The 19,238-nt window shown below is 35.5% G+C and overlaps 3 protein-coding genes and 1 long non-coding RNA gene across 7 annotated transcripts; 3 read left to right on the top strand and 1 right to left on the bottom strand.

Moving 5' to 3' along the window:
- The first annotated feature begins 3,054 nt into the window (after positions 1–3,054).
- LOC104895296 (uncharacterized) lies at positions 3,055–3,492 on the top strand. The gene has a single exon (XM_010681763.1). It carries the CDS (start codon positions 3,055–3,057, stop codon positions 3,490–3,492), a length of 438 nt encoding a protein of 145 aa, XP_010680065.1.
- A 5,393-nt stretch (positions 3,493–8,885) lies between these two features.
- On the top strand, positions 8,886–12,297 carry LOC104895020 (germin-like protein 5-1). The gene is made up of 2 exons (XM_010681415.4): positions 8,886–9,248; positions 11,630–12,297. The coding sequence occupies exons 1-2, from the start codon at positions 9,134–9,136 to the stop codon at positions 12,052–12,054; spliced, it is 540 nt and encodes a 179-aa protein (XP_010679717.2). The 5' UTR covers positions 8,886–9,133; the 3' UTR covers positions 12,055–12,297.
- Positions 12,298–14,382: 2,085 nt separating this feature from the next.
- On the bottom strand, positions 14,383–18,971 carry LOC104895019 (uncharacterized). Of its 4 annotated transcripts, none has more exons than XM_019250062.3 (3): positions 18,490–18,971; positions 17,904–17,965; positions 14,383–15,857 (listed from the first exon to the last, which is right to left on the bottom strand). In XM_019250062.3, exon 3 carries the CDS (start codon positions 15,849–15,851, stop codon positions 14,397–14,399), a length of 1,455 nt encoding a protein of 484 aa, XP_019105607.2. In that variant the 5' UTR covers positions 15,852–15,857; positions 17,904–17,965; positions 18,490–18,971; the 3' UTR covers positions 14,383–14,396. The 4 variants fall into 4 exon arrangements, with proteins under 4 accessions (XP_019105607.2, XP_010679716.2, XP_048502149.1 ...); XM_010681414.4 differs by having other exon boundaries at positions 14,383–15,862; XM_048646192.2 differs by having other exon boundaries at positions 18,486–18,971.
- LOC125498264 (uncharacterized) lies at positions 16,288–16,888 on the top strand. Its single transcript, XR_007275131.2, has 3 exons — positions 16,288–16,325; positions 16,412–16,462; positions 16,566–16,888. It is a non-coding gene; the product is annotated as an uncharacterized LOC125498264 (long non-coding RNA).
- Positions 18,972–19,238: the final 267 nt, after the last annotated feature.

Consider the following 19,238-nt stretch of genomic DNA (forward strand, 5'->3'; position numbering starts at 1 on the left):
CTCATGTCGGCCTGCCAGTCCGGTCCAGTCCGCTAGACTAAAAAACTGTCAGAACCGCGTTTCGAACTGTCAAAATCGGTAACAAACCGGTGTGGGTTAAGATTTTTCAGTCCGCGAACCAGCCAACCCAACTCATTAATTTCACGGTCGGAACCTGAGTCTTGAAATCCTAGCCTGTTAGGTGGCTTGCCCGGTCCGCATCAGTGGCCATCACTAATAAACGGACATAATCGGAGGCATTTCTTGTGGTTCATGTGCTATTCTATTTTTCTTTGTTTTGGGCCACTAGAGCCATCGTATGTTATCATACAAGTATTATGAAGATCAGTACGTAGAACGGCCTAGCCGATCGGCCCAAGGAGATAATTGTCAAAATAGAAAGAAAATGATAATGGAATGAGTTAAAGATGATCAAGTCTGAACTTTGGAGGTATATTCGTGCCTTCACGATCAGTTGGTGCTATAAAATAGCAAAATAAGTGAAACTCTTCTGGTTTAGCAAAATGAAGCAAGCAAAGAGAAAAAATCATTCCCTCCAATCTCCGTTCAATTTGTAACAAATGAACTAAGGAAATACTAATATCTATGGCTAAATTTAGTCAACTTTTTTTTTTGACACATAAATTTAGTCAACTTCAGATATAGCTTATGGAAGTATACAATACGCATACCAACTTATGACACTTAAACTTGTAACTGGGTAGAAATTTATATTAATAAATTGTCTTTTCAATTTGTTTTGGACAATAATAAATTGACTCTGAGAATTTGACAATCCTAAACCCCTAACAAAAGAAATAGAGAGAAAGTATAATAAATGTAAGAGCTTTTTTAACCTATGCACCTAGCGCAAAGGTTAAGCCTTATCTATTCAATAAATTAATTAACTAAAAATATAATATCCTTCCTACAATTATGCTAAAGATATATTAATGACAATTTTGATTTGATTAAAAGAAAAGATAGCATATATATTAATAAGGAAACTAACTATTTAGCATAAAGCATAATTATAGGAAAGATATTATGTTTAAGTTAATCAATTTGTTTAATAAATAAGGCTTAACCTTCGCACTCAGTTTTTTTGGTGTTTGCACCCGGTTCACCCCTTCGGGCTATATCCGGATCGATGCCAACTTCGGGGTGGTTAGGTTCCATTCCACTCCCAAGGGTGTTGCGGGGATTCGAACACGGGTCCGTCCTACCAAAGCCAGTCTCCATCACCAATGGGCCAACACTCACTTGGTAACCTTCGCACTAGGTGCATAGGTTAGAAAAACCCCTAAATGTAATAGCTGTAGTGATATTTTCTCTCTTCAGTATTGAATCTAATATATATCTCTATTATGAGGATTGTGAGGTATCAACCCGTAGGGTGACTCAAACATACTCCGATTTATAGTCGGTACTTTTTCAAATCTACAATCAAACCTATCCAATTGTTTTGTTAGTTTTCTAAGTTATTTCCTTAATCTATTACCCTCAATTCGAATAATTCCCTTTAAATATACAATATTTCAAAAAAAATCTGCCTAAACCCGAGCATTTGCATTTTTCGAGCCACACTCGCTTTGATCAACTCTAAGTTAGATTTCAAAAAGAAAAAAAAGAGGATATTCGGCATGGTTCACGTGTGCATGTGTCCTCAAGAATAACATATTTGCAAGTAAGATGAAGTCAACTAGATAATTCATATCCTTCATCTTATTATATACTACCTCTGTTTTTATTTAGTTGTAACAATTTCTACTTTTAGGTGTTTTTTTATTAGTTACAATATTTTCCTTTTTAGGAAAGCTTTTGGGATAATTTGATTATATTACCCTTACTTTACCTACTCTCCTCATTTAATTACAGTACTAGTAGCAGCGGCAAGTGGGTCAATTATACTCTCTTTTATCATTTTTTAAAGTTTGTGCAAAAAAAGTGAATGTTGTAACTAAATAAAAACAGAGGTAGTATATAGTCCCTGTTTTATTTTTCAAGATGTTTTGAAATTTCCACTGTAAGTCTTTATTTACAAAAAAATATTTACTTTCAAATGCCTTAGGTTTGGGAAGGGTTATGAACAACCTAAAGGTGACTTTTTAGTTCAATTTTGATCCATCTTGATTTTGGCACGAAAATCCGTTGTTTTTAGTCTAAACAAGCGGGCTTTGGCACAAAAAATTGCCCGAAATTTGGCACAGCCCGCCCTACTAGTGAGAAAAAAAAATTAGGCACGGGATGGCCTACCATTTGATCACCTCTAATTTTATTTGAATGTTTTCAAAGTATAATTTGGAAAATTAATATCTTAAGTAGAGCTTATCGATCAGATCGTAGGACGGGTCGTCTACAAAAAATTCAGCCCGCATGTCGGGCCAAACTTCTTGCCAAACCCAAACCCCGCTAGTTCACGCCCAATTCGGGCCTGCCAAATTTTAGACTGAGTAATTATTTTTGGATTTCCCTAACCCCGTCCAAAAAGTTAAAATCAAGACAAGACATGCCCGAAATCCGAACCAAAAAATTCTACCCAAGTCCGGTATTTTTTGATCGGGTCGACCTGGATCAACTCTAATCTTTAGTTCTTTTTTTAGTAGAAAATTTACTTAAAAAATGATGATATTTTTTCTTGAGGGGAAAAACAAGTTAGATATTGTAAAGAATTACAATTATGTTGTTGTGTAAATATTGTACATGTAGGAACAGCTGTTGCATCAGCCTCTTTTTGTTTTTTTTATGAGCTGTCTTTTGTATGATCCTAGGCTGTTTTGGTTTTGTCCTTTTGTACAGCACTGCTCTAGGTTTTATTCCCTAGGTTGATATATATACAGTAGAAAGGTAGTGATAGCCGCGGGGTAAGAATTTACAACACAAGAAATATAGAAAAGCCTCTGTTAGTTCACAGAGAGAAAAACACCATTTTACTTTGCTTGATGATTTGAGCTTCTTCTTCTTTTCATGGTATCAGAGCACAGTGTTTGAGATCTTATCAGGAAGTTCAAACATCAAAGTTCTGATTTTTTTCTTTTTAAAAGATCAGATTTTTCATTTTTGAAACCAGCTAAAATGGCTGAGAAAACAAAAAAGAACTCTCACTTCAATAACCCTTACAAAGACCCTCTTTTTATTGCTGTCAATGAGAATGCAGCAACAGCCCTTGGAGGTATTACCTTTGATGGTAATAATTTCCTTAACTGGAGCAGAAGCATTAAGATTGCACTTGGAGCCAAGAACAAGATAAGTTTCTTGGAAGGTAAGCACCCTAAACCCAGAGAAGCTGGAGAAGAGATGCAGAAGTGGGTTAGATGTGATTACATGGTGAGGTCCTGGCTACTTGCAACTATGAAGCCAGAGATTGCTGGAAGTCTTGTGTCTATGCATTCTACAATAGATCTATGGAATGAAATTGTGGAAAGGTATGGCCAAGCGAATGCACCACAGCTGTTTCACCTTAAAAAGGAACTCTGGGAACAACAACAAGGTAGTATGAGTGTTGGAGAATAAGGATCAGATTGGTCAACTAGAAGAGATACCTGAATGTAGCTGTGAAGCCATGAACAAATGTAGCTGCAATCTCCTGAAAAGAATGCTCGAAATCCAAGAAACCAACAAGCTTATCAAGTTTATCATGGGGCTCAATGAGAGCTATGAACAGATGAAAAGTAACCTACTTGGAATGGATCCTCTCCTGCCTGTTAACAAGGCTTACAACTTGGTGCTGCAAGTTGAAAAGCAAAAGCAAATCACATGTGAGATGAATGTTGGAGGTGACATGAGTGCTCTGAATGTTGGAAGATATAGGCAAAGTTTAGGGACTTTGGAACACTTTCAGAAGAAAGACTACAAAAGGATGAAGATGGAAAAAGAGTTCAAGAGATGTGACTACTGTGGGATGAAGGGTCACCTCAAACAAGAATGTTTTAAGCTTAATGGGTATCCAGAGAGGTTCAAAAACACAAAAGGGAAGTTCAACACCAAGCAGGTTGCAAATGTTGTTAAGGAAGGAAGTGAGGGAAGCTCCCAAACTCCTTTTGATTATGGAACTTCTGAAGCTGAAGATGGTGAGAAGAAGGATGAGAGTAAGCTCATATCAACTGTTGTCCATGAAGTCATGAAGGCTCTAGGAGGAAGCAACATAAGCTATGTGAACTTTGCAGGTAAAGCTGTTTTGTCAAATGCAGTCTGTCATAAAAAAAATTTTGATTGCAATTCATGGATCATTGATTCTGGTGCCAGTGATCACATTTCTGGGAACAAAAATCTTTTTAATAACCTGAGAAACCTGAAAGGTGTTATTAAGGTGGGATTACCAGATGGAAGTGTGAAAGAGGTGAATGAATTTGGAGATATAAGAGTCTCTGATGAAGTTCTCTTGAAAAATGTGTTGTATGTGAGTGATTTCAAGCACAACCTACTGTCTGTAAGTAAGTTGTTACAAGAGAATAAGCTTATGAAATTCATCTTTGATAAGAGTGGATGTTACTTGCAGGACCTTTCCAATGAAAAAATTGTGGCACATGGAAGTAATCAATGTGATCTGTACAAACTGGAAGTGAAGAAGGAGGATGGAATAGAGAATTCTGACCAAGGAGGACTTAGAAGGGTGATGGCTACAGAAGCAAGAAAGGAGAAGAAGAAGGATTTAAGTTTAATTCATGCTAGATTAGGGCATGTTTCTTTGTCCAAGATGAAACACTTGTTTTTTTGTGACTGTAAGGATTTAAAATCCTATTTTTGTGATACATGCTCTGTAGCTAAACACCACAGATTGCCTTTTATATTAAGCTATTCTATCGCTGATAGCATTTTTGACATGATACATATTGATCTCTGGGGACCTTACAGTGTGAAAGCAATCACAGGGGCACAATACTTCCTAACGATTGTTGATGATCACTCTAGAGTGACCTGGACTCACTTTTTGTCTAATAAAGAACAAGTGAAAGGAATCTTAGTTGATTTCCTTGCATATGTTGAGAATCATTTTCAATGCAGGGTAAAGACAATTAGATCAGACAATGGGACTGAAATTTTCCAGCAAGAATGTGGCAAGATCATGGCAGAGAAGGGGATCACACATCAAAGAAGTGTTGTAGGGAGGCCACAACAGAATGGGAGAGTGGAGAGGAAGCATAGGTTCCTACTGGAGACTGGAAGAGCTCTCATGATTCATGCAAATCTCCCTAACCATTTGTGGGGTGAGTGTATCTTAACTGCAACCTATTTGATCAATTTACTTCCTAGTGCAGTTCTTAAATGGAAGACACCCTATGAAAGTTTAATGAAGAAAGAAGCTAAGTATGATCATTTGAGGGTAATAGGTAGTCTATGTTATGCTAGCCCTAGCAGGAAACCTAATGATAAGTTTGCTGCAAGAGGTATTAGGTGCATTATGATAGGCTATCCACCACACCAAAAAGGATATAAACTCTATGATATAGACAAGAAGAAAATCTTCATTAGTAGAGATGTTGTTTTCCATGAGAATATATTGCCTTTTGTTCTTAACAAGAAGAGAAGAGATGATGTTGATTTGATGGGAAACAAAACAAATCTGAGAAGTGATGAAGAAAATGAGGAAGATGCACTAGAAGAAACTGCCTTGGAGACAAATCCAAGAGAACCTGTTTATGATCACAATGACATAAATCAACTGCCACTTACTCAGGAAAGGGACACTGAACAAGAAGGTCAGGTTGGTAATGATCTGAGGAGAACAACAAGGCAGAGGATTTTGCCTGAGAAATTCAAAGATTATGTTGTGAATATTCCTGGACAACAAGAGCAAATAGAGCATCCAGAACAAGTTTCTCTCATGCTCCAAAGGCTACAGGATTCTGAGCATTATGGTGATGAATATGTTCACTCTTTCAGCAATGCTCTCAAGGTCACAGAACCTTTGAACTTTAAAGATGCAATGAAAGAAGAGGGCTGGCAACTTGCAATGCAGAAGGAACTAGAAGCCTTGGAAGAGAATGACACCTGGGATTTGATGCAGTTACCAGCAGGGAAAAGAGCAATTGATTGCAAATGGGTATACAAGGTCAAATTAAGACCAGATGGAGAGGTAGAGAGATTGAAAGCTCGTTTGATGGCAAGGGGAGATAGACAAATTGAGGGAAAGGATTATAAACATACCTTTTCTCCTGTTGCTAAGTTCAGCAGTGTAAGAACCTTGATTGCTCTAGCCACATGTCAAAGATGGCAACTTCATCATCTAGATATCAATAATGCTTTCCTTCATGGATATCTAGATGAAGAAGTCTACATGAAGCCTCCTCCGGGTCATAAAGAAGAGAAAAGTGGGAAGGTCTGCAAACTTAAAAGAAGTCTCTATGGACTGAAACAGGCTTCTAGGCAATGGAATATAGAACTCACTAAGTTCTTCATCAAAGCAGGATATGAACAAAGCAAAAGGGACTATTCTCTTTTCACTAAAAAGGTGGATGGGAAGCAAGTCATTGCTTTAGTTTATGTGGATGACTTACTGATTAGTGGAGATGATGAACATGGGATTGAGGTCCTGAAACAAGGATTAAATGCAGCTTTTAGTTGCGAAAATCTAGGTGACATCAGATTTTTCTTGGGAATTGAAGTGTCCAGAAATGACAAAGGGACACTACTCAATCAAAGGAAGTTTGTCTTAGACATCATCAAGAATGCTGGAATGCAAGGATGCAAGCCTTGCAAATTCCCTTTTCCAAGAGGGCTCAGATTGTCCATTGATGAAGGTGAAGTCCTCAAGGATGCAGAATTCTATAGGAGTATTATTGGGAAGCTCCTTTACCTAAACCTCACTAGGCCTGATATTTCTTACTCAGTCCAACAACTCAGCCAATTCATGGCATGCCCTAGGAAACCTCATTTACAAGCTGCAATGCATGTGATCAGATATTTAGCAGGGACTATTGATTGGGGCCTTCACTACCACACTGACTCTGAAGTGAACTTACAAGCTTATTGTGATGCTGACTGGGGAACCTGTGCTTATAGTGGGAGATCAATCACAGGGTATTGTGTCTTTCTTGGCAAAAATCTTATCTCTTGGAAGACCAAGAAACAAAAGACTATTTCCAAATCTTCTGCTGAAGCAGAATACAGATGCATGTCCCAAACTAGCAGTGAATTAGTATGGCTAGATGGCTTACTAGAAGATTTGAAGTTCAACATTCCTAAACCTATACCTCTATATTGTGATAACAAAGCAGCCATATACATCTCTCACAATCCTGTATTCCATGAGAGAACGAAGCATCTTAAACTTGATTGTCACTATGTAAGAGATCACTACCTAGATGGTTTTCTTTATCCTCTTCACATCAGATCCTTTCTCCAGCTCGCAGATCTGATGACCAAAGCTTTGAGTGAACAACAACACAATCACTTATCCTCCAAGTTGGGCCTCCTTACATCTGCTCCAACTTGAAGGGGGGGGTGTAAAGAATTACAATTATGTTGTTGTGTAAATATTGTACATGTAGGAACAGCTGTTGCATCAGCCTCTTTTTGTTTTTTTTATGAGCTGTCTTTTGTATGATCCTAGGCTGTTTTGGTTTTGTCCTTTTGTACAGCACTGCTCTAGGTTTTATTCCCTAGGTTGATATATATACAGTAGAAAGGTAGTGATAGCCGCGGGGTAAGAATTTACAACACAAGAAATATAGAAAAGCCTCTGTTAGTTCACAGAGAGAAAAATACCATTTTACTTTGCTTGATGATTTGAGCTTCTTCTTCTTTTCAGATATTTAAATTCAATGACAAAATAACCATGAGTACATAGGAATAGGGTGCCACTTCAGGACGAAATTTGTTCTAACATCAAAGGGAACAATTATACTCTCTAGAGTTATGGAGTTTCTTTTCTATCACTAATTTTAAAAGTATTTTAAAAAATCCAAACATTAGATGACTCTTATCTTGCTCTTTCGTGTAGCTACATTTTACTAGCCTTGATTTGAAATATACCACTCCGAGAAAACGAAATAGCAACAAAGAGAAGAAAGACACAGGAAGATTGATGAACTTTTGTATGCGATAATCTCTCACCATACCTTGTTGTGACTCGTGAGACCAGAGTGATTTCAACCAAAAAAGAACATATTTGGAAATTCCTGAAATCCTTAAATTTTAATTTTATTACTAACACAAAATTAATTATTTCGTTTAAGTTGTTTGATAACCGCGCACACATATTTGAATAATTTTCTTAATTAAGTCACTTACTATATCACGTGAAAATAAACAATACACAACTCATAACTAATTTTAAATTTTTAAGGAAAAAAAAGTTTAAACTATCACAAGTCACAGTGAATCGGTGATTATCGTACTGACAATAGCCTTGCAATTAAATAAGTTCTCGTGATTAATTTGGGTTTGGAATTCAATTATAGCTCCACCCTTCTAATAAGTGGATCATTTTAGGCCAACTAGCCACTTATTTAAACAGGTTGAAAATCTTAATCTAAATACTTCCTCCGTTTTTTATTAGATGTTACATTTTTCAAATCACGGACTCCTAGGTAATTTTTGGAGAGGAGAGAGATAGAGAGAATGAAAAACAAAAAGGTTCCATGTGAACATGTGATAGGAGGGAGATAGAGAGAAGTTATTACCCAAAATAAAAGTGTAAGATCTAATTTAAAACTTCCTAAAATAGAAAATGTAACATCTAAAAAGAAACGGAAGAAGTACACTAAAATCTCGTCGAGTTGACGAATTGTGTTCGTTATTAACTTATTTTACGTCTTTGTCACTTCTAATAAATAAGCTTGAACATATAAGATAAATTCGTCATACAAATAAGGGCTTGACAAAAGTCATGTCGTATATTATCCCCTTTGCTTTACGTTCAAACTAGGCATTGTGGCCAATTCCACGCCTCTTTTCTCCCCTTCTTGCGGTTGATACATTATTAATCAATCTTCCAAGTCCCACCCACCGTTATTACCCCGTTCCTACCTCAAGACTTGCACTAGTATATATAACATCATCTCTCTAAGTATGCCATTTCAAAAATCAATACCAACTCCACGATATATCTCTCTCTAGATCTCACTTCAAATATAAAGCATTAAATATCAGCTGACTATAAACTATAAAGTAATTAACCGAATCCAAACTAAATCAAGCATTATTAATATAAATGGAAGTCGTCGCAGCTGTATCTTTTCTGGCCGTGTTATTGGCTCTGGTTTCCCCTGCCTTCGCCAATGATCCTGATATGCTCCAAGATGTTTGTGTCGCTGATTCCACCTCTGGTACTAATTTCCGACTTCCTAGTTTTGTCTCTTATTCATTTGTTTTTACCCCGGGAACCCTAATGAAGGGTCGTGTCGGACCGGAACTCCTCGTAGGTTAACCCGACCTAAGTTTGCGGACAGACACTTTGAGAGCGGGGTATGGTAAAGAGAAACCCTCTTTTAAAGTGTTCCGAGTAAGAATCGAACCCCAACTTTAAAGTTGGAAAGTTTAAGCCAAGCTTAGCTTGGTCTTATTCATTCTTTTGTTTGCAAAACTTGTGCTAATACTTAACTCTATATTTTACAGAGTTTATCTACTAAAGACGTTGGCCTGGATGATTTTTTATTATTGATATCTTTTTAATTAACGATTAGAGTGTGTGATCTTGTTATGTGATCGAATCTGAATGCGTTTTGGAAATGTAGGAAAAGACGATGTGAAGATTTTTTTAAAAAAAATTCTGAATTTTGTAGAAATCAGTGCCTTACATTAAAGTTTTTGGGTTTTTCTACGTTATACCCTTGTATTTTTTCAATTTCTACGTCGTACCCCAAGCTTTTCAAAATTCCACACAGTACCCTTAAACTCACACTTTTCAACGCACAATGCCCTTACCGCTGATTATACATCATTAATTTCATCTATTTTTTATATTCCGGTGGAACGAATCTAATTAGTGAATAACTTTCTAAGGGTTAAACTATGTATAAGTCAAATTAGTTTTAATAAATTTAAAAAAATAAATGAAATTAATGACATATAATCAGCAGTTTGGGCATCGTGCATTAAAAAAGGTAAGCTTGAGGGTACCGTGTAGAATTTTTAAAAAGTTGGGGTAAAACGTAGAAATTGAAGAAACACAAGGGTATAACGTAGAAAAACCCAAAGTTTTTTTATTGTTTGATGTTGAGTTGAGTTTTGATGTGGTTAGACCTTAGACGTGCTCAATACAAAATTACTTAAACTACTAGTAGTCTAGTAATTATGAACTACAAATACATAAGAATCTAGGAAAAAAAGGAACACCAAGACCCATTTACATGTCAAAATCATTTATTATACTCCTACAGTCTTAATAATGTAACTTAAATGAATAATGTTGATAGTTTTTATTTTTGACATAATAGCGTGACACTTAGATTTAGATGAAAGTGGATTGTATCAGAATTCTAAGGTCCAATTTTGTTCAACTTCTTTTAACTTATTTAAGATCTTATAAGATAGGATAACATCAGATAAGATAAATAAGATGTTTTGTTCAACTTATTTTCACTCATTTCATAAAAGAATAAGATAAAATACAATAAGATAAAATAAAATAAGATAACATAAATTCAGATAAGACAAAATAAGTTGAATCAAACATATACAGTATACCCTAATAGTACAATAATTTGGAGTATCATGGAAGTTGGAACTAATGGAGCCATGGAGGATTGATGATACTCCTACTCATGAGTCATGACCCATGATGTACTCCAATAAGCAAGCATTTAAAAGGTCAGTTATAGTTCATCCATCAATCACCGAACAACCAATTCATTCATGATTCACCCAAGTACCCAACCAGTCAACCACACTATTCACGTAGATATTTTCGGTATACGTTTACTAGTACAGTGATACTACTAGTCAACATTTGGCTTTTCTTTCCTTTTTTAAGCCAATTACCATGGTGAGCTAGTGTAAGTAAGGGTTCAATCTTACATCTTCGGGTCTATTCTTTCCAACTTATTTTCAATTCATTTTCATCAGTTGCAACCACTTCAGTTGCAATCAGTTCAGTTCAGCTCCAACTATCATTTCTGTTAGTTATAATTTAAGTCAGTTCAATTCAGTTGTAATCGGTTCAGTTTAGTTGATATATGTTGAAGAGAACGGACTCTTAAATAGTATTATAAGTCTATTATTATAAAACTTTACTAATAAACTAAATTAGATGGCACTTACACTTCAATTTTAAAATAAATGTTCATAAAATAGGATAGATTGATTAACTAGTTTTGAAGAATTAACACGGTTAAAAACACTTCTAAATATCTTACTAGCTACTTCCATATTTCACATTATTAAATAAAATGGCACATGATAGAGTAGAGTAGCACCAAAAAAATGTATATGCTAGGAGGGATTGACTAGATTTGAAGAATCAATAATATATTTTGTATGAAAAAATCTCTAGAAATCCTATCATTTTAAAAGTGACTGTCACTTTTATATCATAGTTTGAATCATACTGAAAATTTCTACTTTAATGTGGAGGGAAGCCCCCCGTGGCCCGTGTGCACATTACTTGTTTGTATTTTGTGGGACTTTTTAGGAGCTAAGATCAGACAATTTGGTTGTTATTAACAAAATTGATCATATATAAATTAATAGAAGTATTATTAAATTTCAGGAGTGAAATTGAATGGATTTGCATGCAAGGATGCAGCAAGCATTACACCAGAAGACTTCTTCTTTGCTGGAATATCCAAACCCGGAATGACAAACAATACAATGAAATCCCTAGTAACCGGAGCTAACGTCGAAAAGATACCGGGTTTAAACACACTCGGAGTGTCCATGGGTCGTATCGACTTCGGCCCAGGTGGTCTTAACCCACCTCACACTCACCCACGAGCCACAGAAATGGTCTTTGTGTTATATGGAGAATTGGATGTTGGTTTCCTAACTACTTCTAATAAGCTCATTTCTAAGCATATTAAAACTGGTGAAACTTTTGTTTTTCCTAGAGGGTTAGTCCACTTTCAGAAAAATAATGGGGATAAACCTGCTGCTTTCACTAGTATGGAATTGACTTTTAGCAACGCACCAAAATAGCCTACTGCAACGCTATAAAGCGTCGCCAGCACTTTTACAAGCGCACTAAGAAGTGCTCCTCTTGCCTGTGTCGCTACACCCTGTAGCTACGCTTTATTTCTGCGTCGGTATAGCTAGGATAAATGCGTCGCTAGTTCGAAACGCTTTTAAGAACGCTCCTGGGACACTTTATTAGCGTTGTAATAAGGTAGCTACGCTCCTAAAGCGTTGAACAAGATCTGATACAATTTACTATTTTCTTTAGCTATGGAGACCCACTAAAAGCGTCGTATAATCCTTTCCGTACTTTTAAAGTGCCGCTAGAGTTAATTTATGATCTCAATGCTAAAATTACAAATTGGTTTAACATTTGCAAGTGAACCAAAATATAATATATTGATTAATGAAAAAAATTAATCGTTTAATACTCTATATAAATCTTCAAAACTAAAACAACTAAAATAACCAAAAAGTATAACTCATTTTGACAAACTCAAGGCACAACCTAATGTATGTAGAACAACAAATGTTAAAATTTATAATCCAACTAAATAATAACAAAACTTAATATATCTTCATTCTTGTGCCCAAACAGAAGTTCCAATGTCCTCAAATCTTCAACATTCACTTTTTCGTTTTGGTGCATCCAAAATTAATCTGAGGGGCAAAAAAAAATGTCCACAAAAGTAATTAAAAAAAAGGCCACAAACATGCAACATACTAGTTTAACAAACAATAAAAAAAGATCTACTAGGAATGTTACCTTTCGACAAAAATTCAACTAGCGAATTAAATAATTAATGAGAGTTGTCATTTCCGGAAGATGAAGCTTTATTAACAGCCTACATCCAACAAGCATAAAACAAACGATTAGCATAGAACATTTATGAATCATATGACAAATTTGCATGCATGAGTATTTTTGCAAAAGTTTGGGTAGCATATCCTCGTAAAAGTGCATATTTTGCAGAAATTTCGACAACGCATCCCCATAAAAGTGGTTAACCCAAACAACTCAAAGTTGTTTTCCAAACCTGTGCACTAAGAATATGAATCCCAGCATTGACATAAACATAATTTCAACTCAATTACCCACATTTACACAACAAACAAGGATTTTTTGTTTCCTATTTCACCATAGGAGTACCATCATTCTTTAACAATGTAAATGACTTCAATTGTACCTCTATACAATCCTACATTGGTAATTGCATTAGAAAAAGAAGGTTTGATCGTACCTTATCAATAGTAGGGATGTCAAAATCTTCTTCTTGGTTTGAATCAGTACCATCTGAACCAGATTCAGTTAAGTCATCACTTAAGTCATCAAATTCAGAATCATCAAAGTCTGAACCTAAATGCTCTTGGAGCTTCCTTCTCAGCTTCAATATTGTTGCCCCCTGATTTTTAACACACCTCCTTAGTTCGCGTAGATAATACAATATTGCTCCTTCATCTTTAGAGGACATCTTTAGGCCTTTACAATAGGAAGGAACAGAAGGTTCTACAAAATTTGATGGCTTAACACCTAACAATCCTAAACCACGAACGCGACCATATTTATCCTTGCCCAATACCTTTGAAACAGGATCATTATCTAAGTTAACTGATTGATTCCCTTGTTCAGCAACAATGTTCTTAATTTGATTCTACAAATCAAATAGACAACAAACTTAATGAATAAAAATAACTCGTCAACATAAGATTAATTGATATTGATATGCAAATTATAAGTCACATTTAAGATCATAGACACGCACCGTTATTTCTGCTTCATTTTCATGTTGGTGACACTCTAAATAAAGTTCAGTTCTTGTTGGACTCCTATTCAGCTTTTGTTTCTTTAAAATATACCAAATTAGGATAAAATGTTAGAATATGGTAGGAATGGAAGAATAAATATGTACTCAAATAAAAAATAAACCAAAACTGTACCAATTCTTCACGAACTCGAGCATGACTCTTTGTACCAGTTGTAGAGATTGGCTTTGCTTTAGCCTTTGCAAGTGATTCTTTTCCCCGTTTGCTTCTCTTCTGTAAAAATCAACATGCATAAGAATGTACATGTCATGGTTCCCAATTCACAAAATAATATTCAACACCTTTAAATAAATGAACACAAATAAACGCACCTGTCCCTCATCGGATCTCCAGAAATTAACAAGGCTAATCCACTGATTATTATCTACATCCGTTGGACACCGATTATGCAAAATGGTAATGTCTTCATCGTCATTATAATATTTTCCTTTCAAGTAACACTTGTAATCCTTCCATTTAAATCCAACTGATTTCAATATCCAATACTCACTAGCTTTTGGATAAAGAAATCGTGCCTGAAAAATACACGAGTAAAAAGGATACTAGTTCAGTCGAAATGCATGGTCGAAATCTAACCAACGACGATGAGCCCAAAAACAATACTTGTGACCATTTCTTAGCCACTTAGAAGCTGTGTCAATGTTGCAGCAAGGACACGCCTTTTCCCCATGTACACTCCAGCCAGAGAGCATTCCATAAGCTGGAAAGTCGCTGATTGTCCATAATAGCCCAGCACGCATATTGAAATTTTCATCCTTAAACGCATCATAAGTCTCACTCCCAACATTCCAAAGCTCGAGCAACTCCTCAATAAGGGGCTGCATATATACATCAATTTTGTTTCCAGGACTAGTTGGACCGGGAATTAGTGTTGAAAGGATAAGAAATGACTTTTTTAAACATAACCATGGGGGCAAATTATACGGCACCAAAACTATAGGCCAACAACTATGAGTAGAGCTCATCATCCCAAAGGGATTGAAACCATCACTAGCAAGTCCAAGCCTAACATTGCGACTCTCTTTACCAAATTCAGGATACCTACTATCAAAGTTCTTCCAAGCTTCTGAATCAGCCGGATGCCCTAATACATCTTTGTTCTCTTTACGTTCATCATGATGCCACCTCATCAAGGAGGCAGTGTGCTTCGACATAAACAATCTCTTAAGTCTAGGCTTTAAAGGAAAATAGCGTAATACTTTTGCAGGAGTTCCTTTTTTTTTCTTTCGTCCTGTTGAAGTAGTCTGCTCACTTACTCTTTTCCACCTAGAAGCACCACAAACTGAGCAATTATCATCATTAGCCTTATCCTTCCAATAAAGCTGACAGTGATTTGGGCATGAATGTATTTTAACATAGCCAAGGCCTAACTTCTGAGTGACCTTTTTAGCCTCTGCAAATGACTTGGGTAAATTTGCACTATTAGGAATTGCAAGTTGACAAAATCCTAGTAGGTCATTAAAAGACTTATTAGTCCATTTGTTAGTACTCTTAATATGAAAAAGAAGTACTAAAAATGACAACTTGGTTAATTCACATCCGGGCCATAACTCTGTGTCAGCGTCATTGAGAAGCGTATAGAAGTCTTGGGCTTCTTTATTTTGGCCATGAGTGCTTTGGTCACCGTTCTCACTTATGTTTGGATCATCACCTCTATGACCATATGTGTCATGCACCAACTGTCGCATATCAGTATAAGGTAAAATCTCATCTTCTACCATAGGTTCGGAAGGACTTGAAATTGGAACTGGATCCACTTTTTCACCATGAAAAATCCAGATAGTGTAATTATGCATCATTCCAAAATGAAGCAAGTGGAGATTTACATCATCTGGACTCAAAAGCTTGTGATTAACGCACTTCATACAAGGACATCTAAGTTTACCATCACATGTTAAAGTCTTAATAGCATAACTCATAAACCCTTCAACTCCTAGTCGATATTGTGCTGCCTTCATTGGCCAAGTCAAATTTTCTTTAATTGGCCTCAAATCCATGATCAACTAAACTGGAAAAAACAAAAAACGCATTCACTATTTTAACATATACACGATAAATTATCTACTAAGATCTTACAAACTAATAAATTTCAAGCAAATGAATCTGATGTAGGCATGTGTGGTTCACAACTAATAGGCTGCTGCAGGCCCCCGCCCCCCACATTTACTAGGGCGGTTTTTTCTTCATATGTTTGTAGTTCATAGTTTGTAAAAGTCTGAATTAAGCATGTGAAAATTTTGTGACACGTTCTTCATTTCTCATAGTTCTTGGCTGCTAGCTTCTATGCATGAAATTTGTATGCAAATCTTATCCAAGAGAAGAAATTAATACGTAGTTCTCTGTGCATCACTTCCTATTTTATGAAGTTTAATATTAATGGCATCATTAGTTCATTACCTTATTTGGTATTGAGTTCTTTCTCTCTCTCTCCTAAAGATGATCTCGGGGGTCGTCCTGGGAGCATTGTGCAGGTGATTTCAATCACTCTGCTATCTTCTTGCTGATTCTCAGTTTAATATTAATTTAAGCTAAACAAGCAAGTCCACTGTCTTCATAGAATTATGCAACAAAGGGTGGTTCCGAATTTTTTTTCATAGTGAACATACAGGTTTATCCTCTCTCCCTCTCTACTTGTTTATAGTTTCAGTTATTTCAAATATTCCAAAATTTACAGAATTACATTGCTAAATTTCAAGGCTATATTACCCCAGGTCCCTGGATAAAAAACGTACAATTTAGCACTGTACTATATGACGAGTAATCTGGAAGATGCACCTCTGCTGCAGAATTTCGTTGACAGAGACGATGCTTACAGAAATTCAAGGTTCAAACTTATTCTATACATATCTAAGGTCGGTAACATTCTGGTCTGAGGCTTGGGAATTATGCTATCTTGTCCCTCTTATGAAATCGATAGCTCGTATTGAGCATGCATTGGAATGCTTTAAAGGATTATTTCCTGGACATACAATATGTTTTCCAACTGCCTTCTCATATTTGAAGTTGCAATCACACAAATTTATTGGCCAACATTAAATTTTAGCCCATAGAAAAGTTACCACTTAAGAAACCCTCCTAAAAAAGGGAGCGCCAAACTATTATACAACATACTAATATCTTATTCAGAACCTAGACGAAACTCAATAGATGCAGATTGAGTAATTAGGTGACTAAGATGTGCTATTTCAATTGCAGAAGGCTTCATTTACTATATTATAAATTTTAAAATTATCATAGCACTTAACAAGCTGTTGTTTATATCATCAATGAAAGCATCTATTTCAACAAAGGCTTCAAAGTCCCTATAAATGAATTGCTAAACACAAGTTGTCACATTCAATTTCTAAGTTTCTTAGTCACAAAATCGGAAGAAAGAATGACATTGTCATTTAAAATGTGTATTATGCTCATATAACTAACTTATTAGGAAATACACAATGACTATAGGATTCCCCATCACTAAATTCCTGGATACGCCACTAGCTGCAAACCTTAAAATCTGATATAGGCTATTAAAATCTGATATAGACACTCAAAATTTGTATCTGATTTCAAACAAAAAAGACATTAATAGACTGCAGCAAGTTACAGATTACAACACCCAATCTGCAGCATTTAAAGTCTATTAGTCACTAATAGACTATTAACCAAATAAACTATTATTTATCATTTGTGACTATAAGTTGCGAATTACACTACCATGCCAGCTTTAAGGCTAAGTAAGAACTCAAATATGTATTGGTTATATACATAGATACTACTACTAGTAAGGACTCAAATATGTATTGCATAAGTTGCGAATTACTAGTACTTTTAGCATGATTACACTTTGCAATACATATTAGCTTAATAGCTTTCAGTAGGTAAATGTAACAAAGAAAGATGCTATCAAAAAAAAAAAAAACTATTAGTCACCCAATCTGATATAAGTTTACAGTAAGCTCACTAATAGTCACTAATAGACTATTAAACACTAATAGTCACAAAAAGGCATTCACTAATAGACACTAATAGTCACTAATAGACTGCAGGAGGTTTGCAAAGCTAACCTGATGGAAGAGGGTTCAAGAGAACTTATTGTTGATAGCCAAAACAAAGCTGCCGAGACTTCCTGTAAGCAGCAGATCAGAGAGTTTTATTGAACAAGAAAGTTTTGCAAAAATTTTATTGAACAAGAAAGGGTGGTTTTGACCCGAGACTTCCTGCAATAATTTTTCTTACCATAGACTAAATGTAATTTCTTACTAGCTAGTTTATAAAACCTGTTAATCCCAGAATATCTTGCAAATAACAACCCTTTACCACGCAACATGTATCTTGCAAATAACTACGATTACAATTATCTTGCAATTACATTGTTATTAGTTTAGTTCCAAATAACAACCAATCAAACAATGATCTAATCAAAGTTTGAACTTCCTAATAAACTTTTGATAATACAAACCAATCAAAGTTGCAATTTCAGAATTAAAGAACGATTTTTTTGCATCAATAATTTGAATTGATGAAAGTCAGATAGAAAGAAATACCAGCAAGATTCATCTATAATTCGAATTCAATGAAATTCGTACCAGCAACATCAATCCATAAATCGAATTGCAATTGAGTAAAATTCTGATAGAAAAGAATACCTACTTGTTGAGAGAAATAAGGGATTGGAATCCTTCCTTAGAGCAGCGAAATTTCAAGGAAACTGGATTCTTGCTGGAATTAATTAGAGTCGTTCAAATTTCGAACGTGAAACTCGATCTTGTTCGACTGAATTTTCAGAGAATGTGGAGTTGTTGAACGTGGGAAGGAGTTGGAGTGAATTAGGGGTTTGTTTTTTCTTCCTAATTTAGCGTTACTTGCTTTAGTGGTGGGAGCTTTGAAATTTTTTTTATTTTACGCGGCTTTTTTGTTCACAAAATATTAGAAACTAGCAACGCTTTGTTAAAAGTGCTCCAATTTATTCCATCAATTCTTGGAGTCAACACTTTTTTTAACAAGTGTTGCTATTTAAGCGCTCCTAAATAGGGGTGTTCGCGGTTTGGGTTGGTGCGGTTTGGGATGTAACCCAACCCAAACCGCAAATATACGGTTTGAAAATTTTCCAACCCAAACCGCACCGCAATTTTTCCCAACCCAAACCGCGCAAAACGGTTTGGTGCGGTTTGGGTTGCGGTTTAACCATTTTTTCCTCCGCGACATTACTTTTGTAATCTAAGATTAAAAAAAAATTGTTACTAAGAGTCCAAATAGATATGAAGTTGAATTCATAATTAAACATATATAATGATTTATCAAAAGTGTTAAAGTTTTTTACCTCAAACTTCTTTTTTCAATTTTATACTTGTATGTCACCTTCATAAGTGTATTTAATTTTATTTTTTTTTAAATATGTA

Source organism: Beta vulgaris, chromosome 6 (assembly GCF_026745355.1).
Source record: "Beta vulgaris subsp. vulgaris cultivar EL10 chromosome 6, EL10.2, whole genome shotgun sequence".
In the NCBI taxonomy this organism is placed as follows: Eukaryota; Viridiplantae; Streptophyta; class Magnoliopsida; order Caryophyllales; family Amaranthaceae; genus Beta; species Beta vulgaris.

Bases quoted from the DNA above. Each gene is read 5' to 3' on its own strand.
- LOC104895296 (XM_010681763.1), top strand. From the start codon at position 3,055: ATGGCTGAGAAAACAAAAAAGAACTCTCACTTCAATAACCCTTACAAA.
- LOC104895020 (XM_010681415.4), top strand. From the start codon at position 9,134: ATGGAAGTCGTCGCAGCTGTATCTTTTCTGGCCGTGTTATTGGCTCTG. The intron at 9,249-11,629 runs GTACTAATTTCC...ATTAAATTTCAG, and splicing joins TGTCGCTGATTCCACCTCTG to GAGTGAAATTGAATGGATTT.
- LOC104895019 (XM_019250062.3), bottom strand. From the start codon at position 15,851: ATGGATTTGAGGCCAATTAAAGAAAATTTGACTTGGCCAATGAAGGCA.